At 38.1% G+C, this 26,634-nt stretch overlaps 1 protein-coding gene across 1 annotated transcript in view; it reads left to right on the top strand.

Annotated features, from left to right (window-relative positions):
• ELP3 (elongator acetyltransferase complex subunit 3) overlaps window positions 1-26,634 on the top strand; it is a 91,742-nt gene that overhangs the window by 20,642 nt on the left and 44,466 nt on the right. The window contains exons 7-9 of the mRNA XM_090288354.1: window positions 468-622; window positions 19,205-19,366; window positions 22,105-22,231. Of these exons, the coding sequence (XP_090144480.1) occupies window positions 468-622; window positions 19,205-19,366; window positions 22,105-22,231 (444 nt within the window). The remainder of the gene's footprint in view (window positions 1-467; window positions 623-19,204; window positions 19,367-22,104; window positions 22,232-26,634) is intronic.

The raw sequence follows: 26,634 nt of genomic DNA, 5'->3' as shown, positions 1-26,634 counted from the left end.
TTACAACTGCTTTCTTAATTTTTGTTTTTAATCTAGTGTTCTTTTCCATTTGCATCAAGTCCGGATTATGTTGCATATAATTGTCTTCTTTGTCCCGAGGCATACCATAGTCTGACGTAAATACATGATTGATAAATAGTTCCTCTTATTTGCCTTTACTGCTTTCTAGTTTATACTCTCTGTCTTTATGAATTTCCACTCAGCTCTGTAGGTATTAACATCAAGCTTCTCGTTTATTTTTAATTCTCACTCCCTGCTTATTTGGACTATAGTGTTTTTTGTTTTTGTTTTTTTCTTTTAGACTCTGGAGTCTTATTTTTTCAAGGCACAGAATTTGCTAAATATGTTCATTTGCTTCTCATTTTTAAACTATACTGATGAAAACACTGCAAAATAAAAGGAGAAATTTGCACTACTCTCTTAGGATGGTACTATATCTTTTTAATGCTAATTTATATGTTTTTCAGTTGAAACAGCTTGGTCACAGTGTGGATAAAGTGGAGTTTATTGTGATGGGTGGAACATTTATGGCTCTTCCAGAAGAATACAGAGATTATTTTATTCGAAACTTACATGATGCCTTATCAGGACATACCTCCAACAATATTTATGAGGCAATCAAGTAAGAAGTCTTTATTTTATCATATGCTCCAAAGTGGTTGTCAGTTTATCGTCCTAGCAGAAGCTTGTAAGAATGGCTTCGGCTCTACAGCTGCATTCCTACATTCTTTTGGGGGGTTGGGGTGTTGCATGTAACAGGGAATTTCATTATTTTTATTTGCATACTTTTGATGGGCTGTAAGGTTAAATACATTTTTCCCAGTTCTATAAGATATATTGACATCCAGCATTGTATATGTTTAGAGTGTATGGCCGAATGACTTGACCTACATATATCATGACATGATTACCACAATAAGTTTAAGTTAGCATTCATCATCTCATACATCCCTAGTTCTTATAGTTACTTCTCTTTTGTGAGAATGGATTATTTTCATTGAAATTATCATGTGTGTGTGTGTGTGTGTGTGTGTGTGTGTATGTTAGAGCATGGTTTATTGACATTCGTATTCTCAGAAAAAGAGTGGTTCACAAAATCTTTGTGAAGACTTTTTAGCCTCAGGCTGGTCTAAACTGCAGGAGTAGTTTTGATTGTGCTAGTTGAGTTTGTAGCTCACCCCAAAAGAGTACAGAGCAGTCTTTTATCTGAAACATTTAGCTGCTATAAAATCAACAAAACAAGTGACTTATTTATTTAATAACCATTATTTTATTATTAGTTACTTTTTAATAATTGTTAAATAATGTGTATGAATGGAATCATTTATTCATTCCAAATTCTAGTTGACAAAACAGAAGAGAATAATGCATTCTTTTGATACTTCATATCTCAATTTTTGACAAGAAGAATTCTAAATTTTCATGCGCAGTTCAATGATTTAAGAAATGGAAGTCTTAAAATAGTTTTATTTTCAGAAATTTCAGGAACACCTGGCTAGTTAATATGTACTAGTTCCTTCATTTACTGAATGTTTATTGAAGACACACGAAGTACTATGCACTGTTACAGGCACCAGGAACAACATGGTGAGCAAGAGGGATGCTGTCCTTGCCCTCACGGTCCTTAACATTTTACTAGTTTAACAAATAATAAAACGCCAAGTGCTGTGATGGAAATAGGCTACTGTGCCAGAGAATAAAGAGGGTTGTTCTCTAAATGAACTGGTGATGTTTAAGCTGAGACCTGAAGTGTAAGGAAGACTCAGTCAGGCCAAGAGCAGAAAAATAAGGGAAAGGCACTGAAATGGGGAAGAACTTGGGGTGTTCTAGGAACAGAGAGGAAGCCAAGGCGGATAGATCCCAGTGAACAAGGGAGGAAATGTCACGAGATAAGCTTGAAAGTAAGGTATGGACCAGATTATATATGGTTTTGAGGAGTTAAATTTTTATTTGAAATAGAGTAGGAAGTAGATGAATGGTTTTAAGCCGGAGAGTGACAGGGAAATAAGATCATTCTGGCTGTTTGGCTAATGGATCAGAGGGTACAGGAGTCAAAGTGGGAAACCAGAGCGAAGATGTGTATCCATTCTGACTCGGATGAGGGTGGTGGCAGTAACGATGGAGAAGAGGGGATGGATTAGAGCTGTATTGTTGCAACGGTAAGGGCTTTGAATTGGGTTGGGGGTAAAAAAAAGGAAGGAATCAAGGATGATACTCAGGTTCAGGTTGTAGGAAATGATTGATGGCTAGTGCCATATACTGGGATGGAAAGGATAGGGAGAACAGGTTTGTGGGAGAAAAAAAAATTTTTTGTTTTGTTCTTTGTTTTTTAGATTTGTTAAGTTTGAAATGCCTAGGATACATCCAAGTGGGTGTGAGGTAGGCTATACAAAAGATGTCTGGGCTGGCAGTACAAATTTGGGGATTACCTGCTCATAGATGATATTTAAGGAATTTGTGCTAGGATTTAAGGCATTGGTACTAGGAACATCTTTTTGTGCCCATCCTACTTCCTCTGTCCTCTTCTTTTGCTCTCCTTTGGGTTTGTAAAAATGAAAAGAAAATGTTTTTCATAAGTTGAAATAAATATCAAGGGGCTGCATAAGGAGTTCAGCCTGGGAGAGTGTGTGTGAGCAACCTACTTGATTGCCTCAGATAATGTGACAAGTTAATTCCATATCCATGAGTCTAGACTTACCAACAGCTGGCCAGTGTGATGTCTTCCTCCTACTGGGGCTTTCGTAGCAGGATGAGATGGTGACCATATTTTTATTGCTTATTCAAAACCTTGATCATTCAGGAATATGAGTCATGTGCTGAAGTCATCAAACTTTAGGAGAGGAATGATGTAATCCCACTCATTCCTTCTTAATAATACTGAAGTCAAATGATAGCTTAGAATAAAGTGGAATTTGAGGAGAAACAACCTTAATTAGTTAAGACCTCATGAGATTGGAATAGGAACAGTATCTCAGAGGGTTACTGGTTAAAATTAAATCCCTAGCAGGATAATCTACCAAGACCATTAAATTTTTCTACCCATACTTATATATTATATACGCTGTTTTTTCAGTGCAACTATTCTTGAGTTGCAGACCTTGCATATTAAGTGGACTTGAGCTATAAAAATGTCTTGGACTTGCCTTGCCCGCAAAGCCCCTGCCACCCCTTATTAAATTTTGCCACAAAGCTTTTCACCGTCTACAGCTTGGGTCCCTTGAGTCACATGAACTAGGCCAGCTGAAGGTGCTAATCAATTTTTAGGATGCATCTGATTTGACATCAATTGAAACTTTAAAATTTTAAAAATTTAAAATTTTTATTATTGATGTGATGTTTTACTTAATTTTTGCAGAAATGTTCTAATGTCTAGTGATATTTGTAAGTTGTCTATTGTTGGGGTGAAAATAGAGTTCTCTATTATAACTGGCTAGCTTCAGATCCCAAAGTTTGTAGAAAAAGCCCTTTGGAGTACAAAGCCTCTTTCTGTAATATACAGCAAAGCCAGCATTATTTTATTTCTGTTCTTCAATTTACCTCAAGAGGGCAACAAACACTTTATTTCAGATAAAAATTTATATATGAATTGAGTCTTCATTGCAACAAATCTCATGAATGGCTCTTGGGGAGTAATAAAAGTACAATCTGGGAGCCATAAAACCATCCATAAATGTTACACTGAATCCTGCTGAGGCATACTTGACTGTTTTGCTCTTTTCTCCTAATCTCTGCTTTTATGAGATAATCTTTTAAAAAGATGATTTGTAGCATCTCGTTTTGAGGTAAATTTTTACTACCAACTTCCAATAATAGAGTTGCCTTTTTTTTGTTATTAGGGAAACGTCATATAATTTGAAGAAATAGTAGCCTGGTTTGTGCTATAGAACTAGAGATACAGAAAACTATTTTCAAATGCTAACATTGTGAAATAAAAGCAGCCCAGAGATACTGTGTTTTGGACATAATGTGTTTTATTCCAAATTTTTGGAGATTTTTACCTTGTTCTCTGTATTACCTTGCACAGAGGGTGGTCATCAAAACTGGCTGGGTCACCCAGGGTGGCTGGCCTCTCTCGGACCGAAAATGATGAACTTCAGGTTTCTTTCACTATTAGTTGATATTAGTTGTTTTTGCTTGCTGACTACACAGATGTAATACCTTTGTTAGCACAGATTTTTATATAAAAGATTAATTTTAAATTCAGTTAAAAATTACATATTGTGATGGTAAAGTCTGTTCAAATTAGTTAGCTCTTGTGTCCCTGTTTTATTTTCATGTGTCTAATCTGATTAAAGTTTTGTTTCTTAGTTAAAAGATTAAAAATTAGCCCTGGCCGGGTGACTCGGTTGGTTGGAGCGTCATCCCACGCACCAAGAGGTTGCGGGTTTGATCCCCCGTCAGAGCACATACAGGAGGCAGCCGATTGATGTTTCTCTCTCACATCAGTGTTTCCTTCTTTCCCTTCCTCTAAAATCAGGAAACATATTCTTGGGTGAAAAATTTAAATACAGACACACACACACATTTGTTTGTGTTTGTGTGTGTGTGTGTAATTAAAAGTTAGAGTGAGAAAAAGCCTTAGAAAGGTGAACCTTGTTATGGCAACTTAGTAGCAAAATGTATCTTATATCCTTGTAGATGGAAAAATTGGAAAGCTGAGTGAACAGAAAGTTCAAGGACAAAGCAGGTAAGGTTTCTATGAAGGCTCATTAAGTCAAGCAGGGTGTTAATCACTGATTTCTATCAGCTAGACTGAGACTCTTCAGTTGTCCCCAGAGAGCAACAATTACTGGTGACTACCATTCTCTAAAAGTCACAGCTCTGGAGATAAAAAGGGCCGGCAGTGGGATCTGAGTCACGCATTCACCAGAATGCAAATGTTGCCAAAGAACTCAGAACAACCTTTTAAAATAGTTTTATTCCTTTTTAATCAACCTGCCCAGAAGTAGTTTTACATTCAATCTTTGATGCTCCTTGGCTGTTTTCACAAGATGCAATTTAAAAAGGGTAGTTACCCATCAAGAAGGGGTGAGTCATACCCTCTCCCATTGGAATTTTTAATTTGTTTCCGGTTCTTCCTCTCTCTTCCCAACCCAGTCAATGACTTTGAATCCTTCAACTGTCTTAAGTTTAGTAGAAAAGCTAGAGTGCTGGGAAACGCTGGCTACTGGGCCCAGAAGCCCATTTCATAGCCTAGTGAAGTTATGAAGTCAGCAAAAGCAGCCTAAAAATGTCAGAAAGTGACTGTCTCCTGCCTTGCTGCCCTGGGCCTGCATTCTGGCAGACTTCAGAATCTCCTGTATTTCTGCATCTTTGGCTTTAATACTAACCATACCCTTTAGGTGGTGACCACTTTTACTTCCTCCCCAGGTCAACCAGATTTTTATAGGTGGTGACCAGGATCCTTATCTTTGGCAGCCCAACCGAGAATGCAGTCTTAGTCATCTTAAAAAGAGATGTTAGTTGTTTTGTTCCAACGTTTCTTTTCTAAGAAAGATTGGACTCCACACATACTTATCACATACTTATTAAACTATACATTCCACCATCCATCAGTCCCTCTTCTTTCTCACTTTTTTTTTAGCGCATTTCACAGTAGGTTGCAGACTTTGGTACCCTTCTCAGATACATTATCATGCACATTGTTAACTGGTGCTCAGTATGTAGTGTCTTTTGTGGTTCATATACATATAATGACATGCAAAGATCTTAAGTGTATCATTTGATGAGCTCTCACAAATGCAAATAACTGATGCAACAAAATCCTTTTAAGATAGAGACCATTGCCATCATCCCAGAAAGTTTCCTTGTGCCCCTTCCTAGTAAATTCTCATCTGTACCTCCCAGAGGTAGCCATTGTTCTCAGTTTTCCCCTTCTGTAGATTGGTTTTGCCTATTCTAGAACTTTATATAAATGGAACCATACAGCATTTACAGGCATACCTCAGAGATATTGCGGATTTGGTTCCAGACCACGACAATAAAGTGAGTCGTCGTCGTCAGCAGCCGTCCGTCTTGAGAGACGATGGTGTAGCTTCTTAAGAGTCTATCTGCACCGCCGAGAATGGTTGTGCAGTCCGACTCGGGAGTGACACGGTATCTGTCTCCTCCCGTGTTGAATCGACATCTTGCGATGACGCTGGGGTGTCCTCTCCAGTGAAGCTGAAGCTACAGAGCCTGGGCAGGGTGATATGGAGGGTCTGCTGTTGCCCATGCAGCAGACCCCCCCTCTCTTCGCAGCTGAAGGGTCCAAGGGAAAGACGGAGTCAATACAGCTTGGCTTCAGGTGCGCCGCAGGAGTTGCCGGTGTTGACTACAACGTCAAACCGCCTTAGGGACTCCGGCTCCGGATTTTCTGTCGGGGTTTACTCCCTTAGCCTTTCCCCTGAAGAGGTATGCCGCAAGGCAGCGGAGGTTTTTTGGAGTCAGAGTTTTCCTTCTCTGATGTGCCCTGACTGGAAGATCGAACCAGCGACACTTAGCTCGCAGGCTGACGCTCAATCCACTGAGCCAAACCAGCCAGGGCTGAATAAAGTGAGTAATACCGCAGTAAGGCAAGTCACAAGGATTTTTTGGTTTCCCAGTGCATATAAAAGTTATGTTTGCAGTATACTATACTCTGTTAGGTCTGCAATAGCATTACATCTAAAAAAATGTGCATACCTTAATTTAAAAATACTTTATTGCTGAAAAATGCTAACCATTATCTGAGTCTGTTGGAAAAATGTTGCCAATAGTCTTGCTCAAAGCAGGGTTGCCACAAACCTTCAATTTGCCAAAAAACACAGGGTCTGTGAAGCACAATATAGTGAAGTGCAGTACAAGGAGGTACACCTGTATCTTATGTGTAAGGCTTTGTTCACTGAGCAGAGTATGTTAAGATTCATCAACATTGTTGGGTATTTCATTAGATGTTACCTTTTGAGTGCCCAGTAGTATTCCATTGTATGCATAGGGCACAGTTTGTTTATTCATTCTGTTGATGGGCACCTGGGCTGTTTCCAGCTTGTGGCTATTATAAATAAAATTTCAGTGAACATATTTGTAAGTCTTTTTGTGAATATATGTGTGTATTTCTCTTGGGTAATAACTAGAAGTGGAATTGCTACAACATATGTTCAGTTTCATAAGAAACTGCCAGACATTTTTTCCAAAGTGGTTGTACCATTTGTCCTCCCAGTGACATGTGAGCATTCAGTTGAGCCGCATCCTCACCAACAAATGCTGTTGTAGTCTTAGCCATTCTGGCAGATGTGCGGGGGTGTCTCACTGTGATTTAAATTTGCATTTTTCTGGTAATGCTATTAAGAACTTTATTATATGCTCATGCTTTCTGTTCATTTTCTTTGTTAAGTGTCTTAAAATTTTCCTGTTTTTATTTGGCTGTTATATATGAGTAAGTCTTGAACAGCAGTCCTTTGTTAGCTCTCCATTTTGTGAATAGGAAAGCCCAGTCTGTGGCTTGACTATTCATTATGTTAATGATAATCTTTGAGCATAAACTTTTTTTAATCCTCACCCGAGGACATTTTTTTATTGCTTTTAGAGAGAGGAGGAGAGAGGTGTGAGAGAGAAACAGCGATTAGTTGCCTTGTATATGCCCCTACCGGGGATTGAACCCACAACCTGGGTACATGCCCTCACCAGGAATTGGACCTGCAACCATTTAAGTCCACAGGACGATGCTCCAACCAACTGAGCCACTCTGTCCAGGGCTAAACTTTTTTATTTTGATGAAATCTAATTTAGTAGTTTTTTCTTTGACAGTTACTGCTTTCTGTATTGCCTACTCCTGTGTTTTCTTGCAGTTCTAGTTTTTATATTTAGCTTTCATAGTTAGGCTTATGATTCATCTTGAATTCTTTTTTATGTGTACTTTTGAGGTAGGAGTCCATGTTTCTTTTCTTTCCCATATAGATATCTAATTGTTTCAACATCACTTGTTTAAAAACTTTTCTCATATTGTATTGGCACCTTTGTCAAAAATTGATTGTATAAATGTGAAACTATCCTCTCTGTTCTGCTGGCCTGTTTTTCAGTCCTTATAACAGTACCATGCTGTCTTGATTACTGTAGCTTCATAGTGTATCTTAAAGTCAAATAGTGTAACTGTATTCTGTCATTGTTTTTCAAGATTGCTTTGGATATGCTAGGTTCTTTGTGTTTCTGTATAAAGTTTGGAATTAGCTTGTCAGTTCTGTTAAAAAGTGATGAGACTGGAATTGTGTTAAAACTTTAGAATACCTGCCCTGACCGGGTAGCTCAGTTGATCAGAGTGTTGTCCCAATACGCCAAGGTTGCAGTTTGCATCCCTGCTCAGGGCACATGCAAGAATCAACCAACGAATGCATAAATAATTGGAAAAATAAATCAGTTTCCCTCTCTCTGTGTCTCTTTCTCTCTCTCTCCCGCCCCCTTTCTCTCTCTAAAATCAGTAATTAAAAAAAATGTTCTAAAACTTACCACAAAAAAAAAAACAAAAACAAAACTTTGGAACGCTTTGGAGAAAATTGACAGTTTAATAGTATTGAGTCTTCCAATCCATGAACATAATCTATCTCCTCATTTACTTAGGTTTCATTTAATTTCTCTTAGCAATAGTCAGTGTAGAGATATTGTAAACCTTTTGTTAAATTTATTTTTAAATGTTTGTTAATGCTATAGAAGCGATTTTGTTTTCAGATTGTTTGCAGCTAATATAGCTGTTCCTCAATGTCCATGAGGGATTTGTTGCAGGGCCCCCCTGCAGATACCAAAAGCTACTGATACTCAATCTCTTATATAAAATGTCATGGTACAGTAGCCCCTCTCTATATCGCGGTTCACTTATCGCGGCCTCACTGTATCAGGGGATTTAAAAAAATTTTTTTTAAGTATATTTTATTATGTTGTTAATAGTAGTTCCATTTTTTTCCCCCTTTGCTCCCCTCCACCCAGTATCCCCCCTTCCCTCCAGCAATCCCATCCCCCTTAGTTCATGTCCATGGGTTGTGCATACAAGATCTTTGGCTTCACCCTTTCCTATATTATTCTTAACATCCCCCTGTCTATTTTTTTTAATAATTTAGTTATTTGTTTGTTTGTTTTTAGAGAGAGGGGAAAGGAGAAAGAGGGAGAGAAACATCACTGTGTGATTGCCTCTCACTCGCACCCCCAACTGGGAACCTGACGTGCAACCTAGTCATGTGCCCTGACTGGGAATCGAACCAGCGACACTTGGCTCGCAGGCTGATGCTCAATCCACTGAGCCACAGCAGCCAGGGCCCCCCTGTCTATTTTGTACCCACCGATTATGCTTCTTAATCCCTGCACCATATCCCCATTTCTCCCCCTACCCCTTCCCAGCTGATAACCCTCCAAATGATCCCCATACCTATGATTCTGTTCCTATTCTGGTTTGCTTAGTTGGATTTGTTTTTATTTTTTAGATTTAGTTGTTGATAGTTGTGAGTTTGTTGTCATTTTAGTGTTCATAGTTTTGATCTTCTTTTTCTTAAGTCCCTTTGACATTTCATATAATAATGGGTTGGTGATGATGAGCTCCTTTAGCTTTACCTTGTCTGGGAAGCACTTTATCTGCCCTTCCATTCTAAATGATAGCTTTGCTGGATAGAGTAATTCTGATTGCAGGTTGCCTTTCATCACATTGAATACTGCTTGCCACTCCCTGCCTGCCTGCAAAGTGTCCTCTGAGAAATCAGCTGATAGTCCTATAGGCTCCTGCCTGTAGGCAACTTTCTGCCTCTCTCTTGCTGCCCCCAGGACTTTCTCTATCTTTCACCTTTGGCATCTCAATCATGATGTGTCCTGGTGTGGTCCCCTCTGGGTCCAGCTCGCCCAGGACCCTCCATGCTTTCCGGACCTGTATGTCCATCTCCTTCTCAAAATTTGGGAAGTTTTCCTCATTTTTTTCAATTCTTGCTTCCTCATTCTGCACTGGTTGACTGTTTTTTTCTTCCTTATGTTCCAAATCATTGATTTGAACCCTGATTTCCTTTCCTTCACCATTGGTTTTGTGTGGGTTTTCCTTCGTTTCACTTAGCATAGCCTTCACTTCTTCCCTTATGCGTCTGCCATACTCAAGCATATCTGTAAAGCCTGTGAGCATCTTTATCACCAGTGTTTTGAATTCTGCATCTGTTAGGTTGGCTATCTCCTCATCACCTAGTTCTCCCACTAGGACCTTGATCCATTTCTCCTTTTGGCCATACTTCTCTTGTCTCCTCATTCTGACAGGCTCCTGTGTTTGTTTGCTTCTGTGTCCCAGGTAGAGCTGTTGCTGCTGTTACTTGTAAGGAGTGGAGCCTTAGGGTTTCGTCAGTACAGGGTGACCAGTTTTCACCACGTTGAGGCTTTGTATGTGGGGGAGGAGTCCAAGAAGGAACGATGCTGCCTGCCCAACACTCGCCCCTTTTCCAGGCGCTTCTCCCACTTTGTATGGGACTCACGCCCCTCTAGCTGCTTCCCTGGCCATCGTTCCCAGAGTGGGTGGGTCTGCGGATGTTCTGGGTCTGTGGGGGCTCTTTAAACAAGCAGACTCTGCTGAGACCGGCAGTTTCTGCCTCCACCCCAGCCCCTACTGGTCTGCATAGTCAGGAGCAATGAGGCTTAATTTTCCCCGGTGCGGGACCGTGAGCTGCATGGTCTGGTCAGGAGCTGGGAATGCTCCCCAAGTGTCCCTCCTGACTTTTTAAAATATTTGACTGCGCTTTCTGCCGACCTGCCACTGCCGCCGCTGCTGCCACCACACCACATCCTCTCCACCCCGGCTCTGCCCCTCCTACCTGTCTGGATGAGTATTTCTTCTTTATATCTTTGTTGCTGGACTTCCAGGCCATTTGATTTTCTGGAACTTCTGGTTGTTTCTAGTTTTGAGATAGTTGTATTCTTTCTTAGTTGTGAAGGGAGATGCAGCATGTCTGTCTATGCTTCCATCTTGTCTGGAAGTCTGGGATTTTAAAAATATTATATTTAATTATTTATTGCGGATTTTTCACTACGTCGCAGGATTTTGCGGTACTGTATACGTATGTTGTTAAAGTTATGTAGGTTTAAGAGTGTAGAATATGTTTAAGAACATAAGTAGTGTTTATAAATAAAGTGTGGAGAAGGTAATAAGGGAGTGGGAAAGGTTAATAAGAGACTGGGAACAGTTTATAAGTGTGTGGGAAGGGTTTATAAAGCCTTAAAATATATATAAATACTAAAATAAATGTAAGGTTCCTACATTGTGAATTTTCACCTGTCATGGGGCAGGGGTCTAGAACGTAATACCTGCGATAAGTGAGGAAATACTGTATTTGCATATGACCTATGCAAATTTTCCCATATACTTTGTTATCTTTCCTGTATCCTTAGAATGCCTAATACAGTGTAAATGCTATATAAACAGTTGTTATACTGTATTGTTTAGGGCATAATGACAAGAAAAAAGCCTGTGCATGTTCTGTACAGATGCACCCAGCAACCATCATAGACCCTAACTACATAGTACATGTCAGCGGCAATGTAACATTTTTTTTCAAATATTTTTCATCCATGACTGGTTGAATGTGCAAATATGGAACCTGTGGATACAGAGGGCTAACTGTATATAGATGTACAGTTGATTTTTATGTGTTAAACTCATATGACTTTATGAAACTCACTACTTCTAAAAGTTGTTTTTTTAAATCTGCTAGGGTTTTCTTTATAAACAATTATGTAATCTGCAAATACAGTGTATTTTTAAATTTTTCTTTTGGATTTGTCTGCTTTTTTTTTTCCTTGCCTTATTGCAGTGGCTACAACATTCAGTACAGTGTTAAACAGAAGTAGCAAAAATGGGCCTCTTTGTCTTTTCCCAGTAATACAGGAAAAACTTCTAATATTTTAGTATTAAGTGCAGTGTTACTTATGGGTCTTTTTGTAGATGTGTTTATTAAAGATAGGTTTTATCATTAACTCATTTGTCTGATGATTTTGCTGCATCATCTATTTAATGATCACATGATTTCTCTGCATCTATTTAAATACCCACATGATTTTCCTCCTTTATAAAGCCTGGTAATGTAGATTACTTTGGGTTTTTTCTTTTTTAAGAGTTTCTTTTTTGTTTGTTTGTTTATTTTATTTTTAGAGAGAGGGGAAAGGAGAAAGAGAGGGAGAGAAACATCACTGTGTGTGCCTCTCACTTGTGCCCCTAACTGGGGACCCAATGCGCAGCCTAGTCATGTGCCCTGACTGGGAATCAAACCAGCGACACTTGGCTTGCAGGCCGATGCTCAATCCACTGAGCCACAGCCTCCAGGGCTGGTTGATTTTTTTAATGTTAAACTAACCTTGTACTCCTAGGATAAACTGAATTTGGTCACACTATATTATACTTTTCACATGTCACTGAGTTCAGTTTGCTAATTAATATTCTATGTCTATGTTCATGAGGAATGGTGGTCTGTAATATCAGTGTTTATCATTTCCTTGTCAGGCTTTGGTATTGGTGTTATGCCAGTCCCATAAAACAACTTGGGAAGTGTTCTCTCTATTTTCTGAAAGAGTTCATGTGAGATAAATATCATTTCTTCCATGAATGTCTGCAAGAACTCACCAGTAAAACTATCCAAAGCTGGTGTTTTTTTATGGGAGGGCTTACAGGATTAATGCCTCTAATAGATTCAAGGATACTCAGATTTTCTGTTTTCATATGTGTCCATTTTGGAATGTTATATTTTTCGAGAAATTTGTTTCATTCAAGTTGTTAAACTTTTTGGTATTAAGTTGTTCACAATATTCTTTATTATACTTTGAATGTCTGTAGGATGGTAGTGATCAGCCCTCTTATAATCCTGATATTAATAATCCATAGTCTCTCTTTTTGTCCTGATTAGAGGTTTTTCACTTTTGTTGTTATTTTTAGAGAAATAATTTTTACTTTTGTTTATTTCCTCTAGTTTATTGTTTTTTGCTTTTATTTTTATCTTCTACTTTCCTTGGGTTTACTTTGTTCTTTTTTGACTTAAGTAAGATATTGAAGGTTGGCAAGCATTATAGACATTTTTTCATGCCTAATGTAAGTATTTAAAGCTGTAAATTTTCCTGTTATAGTTGAATCCCACACATTTTGATATGTTGTATTTTAATTATTATTCAATTCAAAATGTTTTCTAAAATTCTTTATATTTTGACCCACAGAGTATATAGAAATGGATTGTTTCATTTCCAAAAGTACATGGAGTTTTTTCTTGATATCTTATTGTTACTGATTTCTAATTTAATTTCATTTTGGTCAAAGAGGGTCGGTCTATTCCGTATGTCTTCAGTTTTTTTTTTTTTTAATTTTTTAAATTAAGATTTATTTTGCGAAATATATGGTATCTCGGTAAACATACTATATGTATATTTTCAAGAATGTATATTCTGCAGCTCTTGGATGAAATGTTCTATAAGTATCAATTAAATCAAGGTGATTGACCATAATGTTCAGATTGTCTTTGGGTTTTTTGTTTTTTGTTTTTTCTGTCTATTCTATCAGTTGCTAAGAGAGGGATATTAAATATCCAGCTAGGGTTGAAGAATTATCCACTTCTTCAGTTATATTATGACCATTTTTTTGAAGATCTGTTATTAAGTACATATACACTTACAATTGCTATGTTTTCCTGATATATGAGTTTTATATAACCAAATTACCTTTTTATCATTATGAAGTGTCCTTTATCCCTGAAGTTTCTTTTATTTGATGTTAAGTTAGCCGTTACAGCACACATATGCTTACCATTTTTCCTGTGTATTATCTTTTTCCATCCATATTCTTCTACCTGTATCTTCTGTGCTGAGAGTGGTTTCTTGCAGACAGAAATATATAGTAGACGGGTTTTTTTTTTTTAAATCTATTTTTACAGTGTCTGCCTTTTAATTGTTAACATTTACTATCACTATTGATACAATTACATTTTCAACTTCCAGTTTAATCACTTTCTACCTTTGGTTTTCAATAGCCAAGAATAATAGTTTTAGAGAATTTTGTATAATGCATTTTTTATATCCTTTAAGGAAGTGTCTCGAGAGAGAGCCCTTACATCTAGTCCAGTGCCTTAAGGTAGATGGCATTTAGTACATGTTGTGAAATGAATGCAGTGGGAAGGGCTGGGCATTCAGAATCAGGAGACTTAGGTTCCACACTTCGTTATTAACTTACATTATGCACTAGTTTAAGCCACTTATTTATGAAAGCAGGGAAATGGAACTAGAAAGCCTCTAAAATTACTTCTTTCTCTGGCATTCTATGATTTGAAGATACGTATTGGAATAAGAATTTTTATCTAAAATGTGTGTTTTCAAGTTAGTTTTCAACTAGTAGTCACTTTCTGACAATGAAAAATTTCCATAATTTATTTATGTATATGTCCCTTATATTTGAATGTAAATATATTAAAAGAATGTAAAATAACTGATTTTTTTTCTTTCTGTTAGTAGTGTGTAGCATTCTTGTGTGCAATTGAAAGAATCAAAACTCAAAATGTTATGGGTTGTTTTTCATATATGTTAAACTTTGTCAAATAACATGAAAGAAGGAGCAAGGGCCCCTGACTAGTGTCTAAGCTACAGTGTCATTAATTCTATTTTTCATGGTTAGTACTCACTCAAAAACAAAAATTATATTCCTTTCTATTTCCACTGTTTGTATTGGGCAGAATACTATTATTTTATAGACCCTCTTGGCATAACTACCAATATCTAGGAAACAAACTTGACCACCATCTCAAAAAAGAGGTGGGGGATAGTTATTTTTTCATCCTCAAACACACTGAACACTTAGCTCAGTCATTCTTAAGTCTAAGATATCACTAGCACAATGTTGTCTAGAACATAGAATTTTATTGAGATATTTTCCAGACAAAATGACATGATTATGGGGGGAAAAAATCTGTGTTCTGTGGTGCTACTTCTTAGGCACTGCACCAATAACCCAGATGTTATTTACCAGTTCAAATCTTTGGCTCTCCAAAGACGTTTATAGAACCTGCTTACTCCTTTTGGGACTGTGGATGTAGAAATGTTTGTACATTGTGACTAATGAAAATTAATATTTCACCTATTATTTACTTTAATTTTATCATTATTTACTCTAAATTTTTATTTATTTAGTTTAATAATGATAAATAACATTTCCCATTATCATTTACTTTGCAATTTGGTTTGAGCAGATTGCGTTTGAAGTAGATAGATGTCCAGGTAGGAAACTTTCTATAAACCTTTCAGAAATTTGGGCCTGGAGCTAGTGAGGTTTCACACAGGACCAGACTAAGGCACATCCAACTTCTGTAATGAGAGAGGTTTTTAAAGAGGACTACAGCATAGTGACAGCAATGAGAAGTGTCCTCTAATGTCACGGCCTTCTTGGAGTGAGTCAAAAATCGGTTTCCGTAAAATTATAAAGAGACTAACATTTGATCTACTATAATCTTTCACTGCCCCTTAGAACAAGCAGCCAGTAAAATCCCTTTCAGAGGCCGCTCTCTTCCTTTCCAGAATAGATGTTTGCTTTCCAAAAAATAACCATGTCTATTTGTATTTCTGCCACTTCTAGCTTTGTTCTTAAGTGGTCCTCGGTTTTATCTGCATGTCTTATCTTTGCAGCTAGATTGTTAAGCCCGTCTGGGACAAGAGCTATTTTTATTTTTACTTCCCGTAGACTACCTGACCTAGTGCTAGGTACCTTCTAGGGTTGGTTGTTTGTAAGATGAATAGTAAACAGCACAGTTATATAGAGGCTGCTCTGGGAGTGAAGAGAGACCTCCTTTATCTTCAGTTATGCCGAATTCATGTATTCATTCTTCATACTTTTTTTTTTAATTGAAGGAGTGCTTTTAGTGCTGAAGTCCTTAAGAAGTTACTTTGAAATGTATTTGAGCTTATACTACCTTCCAGGAGCTTCCTGTCAAAATGGAGAGACAGCCATATCCACAAATAACAAAGCAAACTGGATTTATAGTACGGGTAAAATGCTTTGGGAGTGGGAGCACAGAGTTGTTACTGCGAGGTGTTGGGAATGTGTCAGGGAAGGAGAAATGTATTTGAGCTGTGTTTTGAAGATTAGGGAGCATTTGATTTTTGTTTGATCTTAAATTTCCACCCTCACCCAACTTGTAAAATATACTGTCATCGTATATTATTGGCTTAAATAATGTTTTACAGAGAACATCAACATCTTTTATAGTTGGTGCCCCTCCTGTGGCATATAGAAAACAGTTCCACACTGGTGGGTAGAGGCTTTTAAGACCCTGTACTGCCCCCCAAAAGAGGAGTAAAATGGGAACTTGTATAAGTCCTTACTTTGTTTTCTTAGAAGCCTATAGTCAGGGTTGAAAAATGTTTGACACATTTCCTAGATGACCAAGAACTTAAAACTTAAGTCTGTGGCCCCTGAAGGTAAGGGAGTTGAACTAGGCTAGTCATACTATTGGATGACTGTCTAAATGATACGGAGGATTATAGCAGGCCATAAAATGTCAGTCCCAATATTTTAGTTGGGTAAGTCGAAAACCTGTATGCAGCTATTTGCATACTAACGAACATTTTATTGATATTGCTACATCTCTGTTAAATGAAGTGGCAAATTCAGTGATATGTGGGACCATATATAACATTAACAAAAAATTCTAATAAAAATACAGTGATCTTATAGGAAAGCTAACCTTATACTTTCTTCTTTAGGAAAACAGTCCATTGTTTTTGACATTCAAATTTGATAAGAATTTTTTCTTACTGCTTTTCATATAAAAACACAGTTCTGAAAATAGTGGTTAAAGACTTTTATAAATAAAATGTTGGCTTTTTAAAACGTGAATTATTTTTTATTTCTCCATTTCTACTTCTGCAACAGATAATATTTCTTTCCCCAGAAGAATGTCATTTTTGAAATGGAGTTAAATTGCTTTGAGATTAAGATTTGCCTCTCTGTACTGTATTCTGCCTACTTATGAAGAGATCTTATCATCCGTGCAACAGCTTCCTCTGTGTGTCTTGGTTGGGCCTTTGACAAGCTGTGCGATAGAAAAATTAGCTAGTGGATTTTCTGTTTCCTCCAGACAAACTCCCATGTGTGTGATTGCCTTCCCTCTAGTTTCTTCCCCGTGGTGCAAGGTACTGTTGTGCTGCTGAGCTTGCTGTCTTAATGACATCTTTTAAAAAATACTGCAGGCCTTATAAAAATATCAGTTAATAGGAAGATTTGTGATATGATTTTTGGAATGTCTGATTTTTTAAAAAATATTTATTTTTAGAGAAGGGGAAGGGAGGGAAAAGACAGGGAGTGAATCATCTATCTGTTGCCTCTCATATGCACCCCATCCAGGACCGAACCTGCAGTCCAGGCACGTGCGCCAACTGAGAATGGAACTGGTGACCTTTTGTTTTGCAGGACTACACCCAACCATCTGATCCACACTAGTCAGGGCAGGGTGTCTGATTCTAAGATGTTCTCATTTACTTAATTAAATATACTCCAAGGTCTCTGCTTTTTGTTTTTTTAATCGAACTTCATGCATTTTGCTTTCTCCATAATATATGTTTGTCCTGATTTTAAAAATAATGTTTTATTCCAAATACAATAATTGATGTTCAAAGAAGGTGACTTACATTTATCGCATGGCATTATGTCCTTCGTTACTGCAGGCCTTGGTACCTGCCTGTTGAGAGGCATTGGCCTTTCTGATTCCATTGTCTCAGAGAAGTCAAATTACTTAGTATTTTTTCTTAGAATTTTTGATAAAATATGAGCCCTTCTTCTGTCTTATGATTCATGTTACAGTAACTTTGGACTAGTTGTTTACCTTTAGTGTTATTGTCTCTGTAATCCTATACAAAACCTTAAGAATACAGTAATAAACAGTATAAAAGAGTTTGAATGTCTACAGTGAAAGACTTCAGAATTAGTCTTCCAGTTCTGTGGTTCTTAACTTTCTTAATAGTTAACATTAACATTAAGTCAGTTTTTATTGACAGTTAATAAAGGAATGTACCTAAAGGAGTTAGCCACAAATTATGGAAATTTTATGATTTTTACTTTTCAAGAAAGAGCTATGAACTTCTTTGGAAAGAAGGAAATTAAATTTAATGGCAAAAAAAAAGTCTTCCCTCACCTCCCCAAAGAAGTGAGAAAGTTGAGGAAGGGTGCATCATGAAGAATTATTGGGTTCTAGGACATTAGAGAGGTTGAAAAGGAGAGAAATCTGATATCTAATGCTGAAATGTCAAAGCAGTGTGATAAAGTGAAATACAGAGCAAGGATTTTGAAGTCAGATGGACTCAATTTTAACTCCTAAGTTGGATTTTATGAGCCTGTATACCTTTGAACAGAGCTGTGTACCTTTGAACTTCAGTTTCTTCATCTGTAAAATGGAGATAATAAGACACACTCCATAGAGCTGATGGAAGCATTTCATATGTATGGGGTATATAGCAGAGCTTGGCTGCGGTGCCTCTAAATATTAGCTTCTATCCCCTCACATCAACAACCCCCTTAGCAAGTCATTTGTACTTCTCTGGGCTTTTTGCCAGCATTAAGGCCATTAACTCAAACAGCTTGAGTCTAGTGCAGTACTCACTGCCCTGATATGTGGTTTTAGTGAAAGAGAAAAAAAGATTCCTAATTTTGTAAATCATTGCTAAGATTAATAGGCTTGGCAGAAAGACTTTCTTTTTGTATGTAGAAGATATTTCACCTCAATTATTCCTATGACCATTATATATATCTTCCCCCGCCTTTTTATTCAATGTGACAAAAATATAGAATGGGAAATTAATAATACAGATGGTTTTCACTTATACAAAAAATTGTTGGCTAGGAATTGAAAAAGAGGATTTTCACAGTTGAAATTATTGCTTTTAAGGAGATTATGTTTGCAGCATACTGCAGAAGAATAATAATGATAATGATGATGATAGTATTATGCCAGTTCAGTCATGTCAGTTCTATAAGGCATAGGTACTGTTACCCTCATTTTGAAGAAAATGAAACTGAAGCACAGAGGGGTTAATACCATTCCTGTTTGTATAGTTAGGAAATAGCAGAACCAGGATTTGAATACAGATAGTCTGACCCCAAAGCCCAGGGTCTTCACCACTATCTTATATTGGGAAGACAAAGAGAAGACAGTCCTTTAAATCAGAGCAAATGTCCTAAATCTGTGGCAGGTGGTTTACTTTTAGTTTTGCCCCACAGGTATTCTGAGAGGAGCCTCACAAAGTGTATTGGAATTACTATTGAGACCAGACCTGATTATTGCATGAAGCGTCATTTAAGTGACATGCTGACCTACGGCTGCACGAGGCTGGAGATTGGGGTGCAGAGTGTCTATGAAGATGTGGCCAGAGACACCAACCGGTAAGGTGGTGGCCAATGGTCTTGCACAGGCGTTCCTGCACTCCCACCAGTTAAACTAGGATCACGTTGATTTTCCCTTCTTCCTACCACTCTTAGAGAAAAAGGTATAGGCATCCCTCCTTTTAGAGCCATTTTTCTATCTATGCTCTTAATTCTGTTCCCTCTTCCCTTGACTTGCAGTCTTTCTCTACTGGCTCTTTTCTAGTTGCCTATACACATGCTTATATCTCTTCCTAGTCTTGTCATAAATAGCCTTTCCCACAATGGAAAGCAGAAGGAAAGTCTCAAGGTCAGTAGTTTAAGGCAGGAGAGAAGGCAGAGAAGGAATAAAGAAAGGGGTTTGAACAAGAAGGAAGTCAAGGTGAGGTTTAAGAGATCAGTTTTTGTGAAGCAGGTGCCAGTTGACTGGGTAGTGAGAGGAAGGTTGGTGAGGCAATGGGCATAAACTTGGAGAAATTTGGGGGTGTAAGGAAGGAAAGAAATAGAGGTTGATAGAGCCATGTGAAGTTCTCTTCCCTCTAGAGATACATCACTGAGTTGAGGAGAAAAGATACACATGAAAGGTTAGCTATGTAAGGAACTGTGTGGTTAATTGGTAAAGTAGTAAAACACAAGATTTCAGGAGTTTATTAAGCAGCAGAGATCATTGGTCTGGGGTGGTGAAGGCGGGCTTCAGGGAGTAGATTGAGTTGGACCTTAAAGGCTACTTTAATAGGATTTTTGTAGACATGATTGAAGGAGAGGGAAGTAAAGGGGAAGCATCTTAGGAGGAACCAGGAGGAATGCCAGGCTAAGGAAGGTGGAATTTTTCCTTTAGGTAATAAGGACTATTGAATATTTTTGGGCACAGGGAAGACTCCAGTGGGTGTCAGCTGGAGAAAGATTAACCTAATAGAATGCGTTCTTTTGGGGGAACACTCTGAACACTGGCTGGATTGCTGCAGTGATGAAGGGCTGTGCTGGAGAGGAGCCTGCGGAGATGAAAAGAGGCTCTTGAAAGTTAGGCTTTCTGCAGAAAAGGACATCTAAGCTGACATATAACTTACAGAAGAGTGCGAGGTAGGTGGGGAAGAGGAAAATTGTTTCAGGCAGAAGAGTATGAGCAAACTGCTGAGGACGCAAGCATGTGGCACATTTAGGGAACTCGGAGTGTTTAGTTTGGTTAGAGGTGTAGAGCGTGAGGTAGGAAGGTAGTAGGAGGTGAGACCAAAAAGGGAGGCAGAGGGGCCAGATTATGGGGAGCCCTAGAAGTCAGGCCAGGGAGTTTGGGCTTTAACCCAAGGACAAGTTATAAGATGAGTTGTGATACGAGGATATCTGCATTTTAGAAAGGTTCATGAGGAGCACAGCATGGGGTGGATGAAGAAGAACAAGTGAGAAGGAGGGCCAGTTACAGTGATTTAAGCTAGAAATGGTGCCCTGAGAAGTGAGCAGCAGTGTCAGGTGACTGAGTGCAAGTGACGGTAACAGAGTGGAAAGAAGGGGCGGCTTGGAGGGAAGATGAGTTTCACTTTAGATATACTAACTTTTAGATACTTAGGAAAACTTTGCTTTAGAGCAAGGCTGTCCAACAGATCTGAGATGATGGAAATGTTGTATACCTGTGCGCTCCAATATGATGGCACATCTGAGGAACTGGATTTTTCATTTTAACTCATTTAAATGTCAACTTGAATAACTACAGGTCCCTAATGAACTGCAGTATTCCACAGTGTAACTAGAGAGTATTGGGTATTTGGGTGTGGTTATCAGGAGAGAGACCTAGCTTAGTCATATAAATTGGGAGGTTATTAGCAGAGAAATTAGAAGTTCAAGCCATGGAAATGTATGAGAGCATCCAAAGGGTGAGATGGAGTCCATGGTCTCCAGGATAACTTTGTGGAGAATGGAGATGTTTTTGGTGGTGAAAGGATTGACATAGAACTTCAGCCTTCAGTAGCCTCAAACTCTTATTAGGATCCAGCTGGCCCCAGATGATACTGTCTTGTCACTAAATTGTTCTCTCTGTTTTTTAAGAACCCTCCAACCCATCAGAGTGAAATCTGTTTTGTATGTAGGTAGTGTGTGTGTGTGTGTATCTGTGTCTGTCTGTCTGTCTCTCCTCTCCCCCTCTCCCTCTCTCATTTCAAAATATTTTAAAAGGAAAGAAAACAAGAGGATGCTGCTTCTGTAGGGTTTTGAACTCATTATTCTGGTTTTTAACTTAGATATTTACATTAGTAAGCTTGTTTTGCCTGATAATGCTTAACCAAATAATTTTAGTGTCAGAACTTTGAGTAGGTGCATAAGGGAGTTTCTGAGCAGTTATCTTAGAAGTAAAAATGAGGTCCTGGCTGGGTAGCTCAGTTGGTTAGAGCATCATCCTGATATGCCAAGGTTGCAAGTTCAATCTCTGGTCAGGCACATACAGGAATCAACCAATGATTGCATAAATAAGTGGAACAAATCGATGTTTCTCTTTCTCTTTTCCTCCCTCCCTCTCCTTTTCTCTGCCTCTCTTTCCCTTTCCCCTGCCTTTTCTTTCTCTCTCTCTCTAAAGCCAATTTTTAAAAAAATCTTCTAAAGAAAGAAGTAAATACTTCAAGACCTTCTCAGAGGTGGAGATGTAAAAATGACTTTTTGAGATTTTTTTCCCCCCAACCGTATTACCTTCACTGCATGTTTCAGAGATCGTTTTTCCTCGGTTAACCTTGTTGCCCATTTATTTGTGTAACATACAGTGGATTTTCTTTCCTCAGGGGCCACACTGTGAAGGCAGTGTGTGAGTCGTTTCACCTGTCCAAAGATTCTGGTTTCAAAGTTGTGGCTCATATGATGCCTGATCTGCCAAATGTGGGCCTGGAGAGAGACATTGAACAGTTCATAGTGAGTATTACCTTAAACCAGGCTGATTGAGATGCCTCGGCTGCTGCTTCCTAGCCTCTCAGCTCTTCGTGATTCCTTACTGTTGGCTATTTTTCCCATTATCACAACAATGCATTCTCATTATAGAATAGTGGAAACACAGTAGGGAAGGAGGGGTCACTCAGAGCCCCAACACCAAATAAAACCCTAACATTTTAATGTACTCCCTTTTAGGATTTTGTTATGCTTAGGCTTTTCTCAGGGGGAGGTGTCTCGGTGTTCATTTTCCTTTAGTGTCTTTGAAATATAGTAGCTCCCCACCCCCCTTATCCACAGGAGGTATGTTCTGAGACCTCATGGGTGCCTATAACCGTGGACAGTACTGAACCCTGTATATACTGTTTTTTCTTATACATGCATACCTGTGGTGAAGTTTAATTTATAAATTAGGTACGGTAAGAGATTTAAAATGACTAATAACAGTGATAGCAGTATGTTGTAATAAAAGTCTTATGACTGTAGTCACACATTTTAAGGGATCCTTTCTGGAGTCTTCATTTATGCTCAATGCTTTCTGGCACAACACATTGCTGTATTTTTGTTTATATCTTCTACCCGCAAATGTAGTGCCTTTTCCATCTTTACTAAGCACTTTCTACACTGTGGCCATAACTTTTGGAGTATGAGATGCAACAGCAAAACTAGCACTAATTTCTTTTTCCTTTTTCACAATTTCATGGATAGAAGATTCATTCTTATCATAGATTTTAGCAACCTAAGCATATGATTATTTTTCTTCTCTTATAAAGTCAAGAATTTGCACCTTTTCATATAAAGGAAGCACTTTACAGCTTCCTCTTGGTATATCCTACTTGTCAGCATCACTACACTTGTACTTTGGGACCATTATTAAGTAAAATACGGGTTACTTAAACACAAGCCCTGCAATACCTGGTAATTGATCAGGTAACTGAGGTGGCTGCTAAGTGACTAGCAGGTATGTAGTGTATACAGTGGGTATGCTGGACAAGGGATGAATCACACCTGGGCTAGAGACATCATCACACTACTCAGAACAGCAAGCAGTTTAAAACTTATGAATTGTGTATTTGTGGAATTTTCCATTTACTATTTTTAGACCACTAATATTTCAGACTGTGGATAACTAAAACCATGGGAAACAAAACTGCAGACAGGGGGGGTGCTGCTGTAAAGAAAAGTTCGGTAATATTGCAAAGACAGCCCTTCATGTGGATAGATTTATCTGCTTGTTCACAATCTTTTTAGAGAAACCCACGGGGAATATGAGCCAACCAGGTGCCTCTTCTAACTACATCCTAGCAAATGAGTGACAAAAGAGAGCTAGAATAATCCAATTTGTCTCTAAAGAAAAATTCTCTGCGAATTAACTTCTAAATTGCCTTAAAATAAGTAATTTCTACAGATCAGTTAGAAAAACCAGGCAGCCCAGAAGAAGAATGGGCAAAACAACTTGAACCAGGTACTTCACAAATAGGAAGTTCAGGTAGCCAACAAACCAATGTTTTTCTTCTTAATCCTATATTTCTTTCTTTTTTTTAAGTATATTTTATTGATTATATTGTTACAATAGTTCCATTTTTTTCCCCTTTGCTCCCCTCTGCCCAGCACCACCCCTCCTCCAGCTTAATCCTATAATGTATATAAGCCTGTTTTTGTCACATAAATATTTTAGGAATTTATCCCATATGTAGTTCAGTTTCACAGTGGTTTATCTTAGCAAGAGTTTTTAAATTAATTGTGTTTGATATTAAAGGACTCTGTCATTTGGGAAATTTTTTTGTACTACAGTGGTTCCTTGTTACTCTTGGGGGTTTGGTTCAAAGAACCCCTCTGGATAAGAAAATCTGCAGATGCTGAAGTCCATTGTATAAAATGGTGTGGTATTTGCATTGAACACATACACCCCCTCCCATATATTCTAAATCATCTCTAGATTATATTACTTAATACAGTGTAAATGCTATGATAAGAGTTGTTATATTGTTTAGGGACTATTGGCAAGAAAAAAGTCTGTACGTGTTCAGTACAGATGCCACCGTTGTAGGCGTAACTACACAGTATATGTCAATAACTTTCTTTCTGAATATTTTCAATCTCTGGATGCAGAATCCTCAGATATGAGGGCCAACTGTACAGGTTAATTTTCCCCCTTTCATTTTTGGTGTTCTCTTTCTAAAACCTATTAAGCAAATTTTGGATATTCCAGATTGAGCATTTAATATTCTTTTCTAGTCTCATTTGCCCTTTTTTCTGCTTTCTTATTTTCTCACCTTTATCTTTCAGCCTATCTATTAAATGTTTTTATTTTTGTTACACTTCTAATTTCTAAGAGTCCTTTCTTATATCCTGGCTGTTTGATTTTCTCCAATATCCTGTTCTTGTTTTATGGATTAATATAGCTTTTATTATCTTCCTGATGGAATTAATTATAGTTGTGTTTTAAAGTTATTTTCCTTTATGCAATGCCTCAGTTTTCCTCCAAGTCTTTTTTTTCTTTTTGTTTTGGTCTGCTTTTCATGTTCTAGGCTTTCTTTAGTTTTCTACCAATCCATAGCCAAATGGTCATACTTTAAAAGTGAGGGGATTAAAAATTAGGTTGCAAACTCTTATGTGGCTAGCTGCTAGTATACATCACTGAAGGATGTTAATGTGTTCTGGGAATTCCCAGAATATCAGCATCTGGAACTCTTTAGTTAGTGCCATTTCACTGATCCACAGATGAACTCTTCAGCTTCCTGCTTGGGGGTGGCTGGTGAGCGTATGTTACAGAAAATTGCAGGCAGGGAGTCCACCTCTTGTGCTGGTTTCACACAATCTCCCTGTTTTCACTCTTGATCCTCACCCCAGCCTTCCTTTGTACCTGGAATCTGAGTTCAGAGGCTTCCCAGGTTCTCCAGTGATAACACAGGCAGGCAGCGACTGTAGGGAAGGGATCAGAGAAAGGATAAACCTCTTCATGTACTGATTTTGATGCAGTGCCCTCTTCCATCCTGCCCAGTTCCTGTTGCTTGTGATTTATGAACCTTCCTGGGACGCTGTTGTACCTGAGCTGGCCTTTCATTGGTATCTGTCTCCCTTTACAGATACTTTATTTGCAGTTTTCCTCACTTGCAAAGTAATTTACCAATCTTCTATCCGTTCTCTGCTTTTCAAAAATTTATCGCCACCCTCCGTTTCCTCTGATGTTCTCTGTTCTTCTAGGTTTATACTTGAAAAAAAAAAAACTCTTTCCTGTTGTTTTAGCATGGTTTTGTAAAAGTAACACATATTTTAATTCTCAACTTTTAACCAGAAGTCCAGAACCAGTTTCATCTATCATTCCTTTTAAAGGAGTATGTCAGCACATATGTCTCCTAAATTTAGTATACAAGTATCAAAAGTACTTTTCTGAAATCCCACATTCCAATGTGGATTCAAACTAGGAAGAGAATGATTGCATACATGCTCCTTGTGAGTGGCTATAGAATATTTATTTGAGACCTGATGAATCTTTCATGTATAAATGTTACAGGGAAAATTACATGTAATTACAGAAGAATATCCATAAGACCAAATTGTGCACAAAGAATACAGCATTTGAAGAATATGACTAATCAGTGAGAGAGATCAAGTAGTCCGCAGTTGCATTTCTTTGCAAAGCAAGTTAAACAATGGATAGCTCTACAAGAATAATATAGCGCAAATAAAAGGCTTTTTTTATAGTGCACAAGATATAGTACTGCTGGTTGAAGAGATGCTAATGCCAGGGTGGGGGTGAAAGGGAACTGTATGAGTCCACCTTCATTCCTCCATCATATATCATACAAAATCAAGATAAGAGCAAATTAGCAGTGCAAAGTCATGGAAAGGAAAACGCCTTATGTCTTCTTGCTCTATCCCAAATAATGAAATACGGCTGCCAGCGGGATGATACAGTGCAGGAAATGACTATGTCGAAGTGGATGGATTAGATGTATTGCTCAGTGTTCAGATAACAAATGGACAGTGTGTATCCCAGGTCAGATCCAGGGATCGGCATCCTTTCTGCATAGGACTGCAGAGTAAACATTTTAGGTTTTGCAGGCCAGAAGATGATCTCTGTCACACCTTTTTAAAAGCTTAAACAATATATTTTCATTATTAAAAGGGGTACAGTCTAGAGGTGAAGGTAGGCACTGGATAAATTGTCAGTATGATGATGTTAAGAAAGCAGTAATATGTAATTCAGTAGGATTTTTTTAAGTGAGGTAGTTTATATTTGAAGGTCAGGAAGGCCTCTCTGAAGAATTGACATTTAAGCTGAGGCCTGAAGGTTGGCTAGATGAGGAAAAATTGATGAACTCCCCAGGCAGAGGAAATTGCCTTTGTGGAGGTGGAAAGGCAAGGTGGTGAGACTGGCGAGA

This window comes from Furipterus horrens, unplaced genomic scaffold (assembly GCF_987537825.1).
Source record: "Furipterus horrens unplaced genomic scaffold, mFurHor1.1.pri manual_scaffold_10, whole genome shotgun sequence".
NCBI classification, from domain to species: Eukaryota; Metazoa; Chordata; class Mammalia; order Chiroptera; family Furipteridae; genus Furipterus; species Furipterus horrens.
This window is presented reverse-complemented; position numbering and strand designations above follow the sequence as displayed.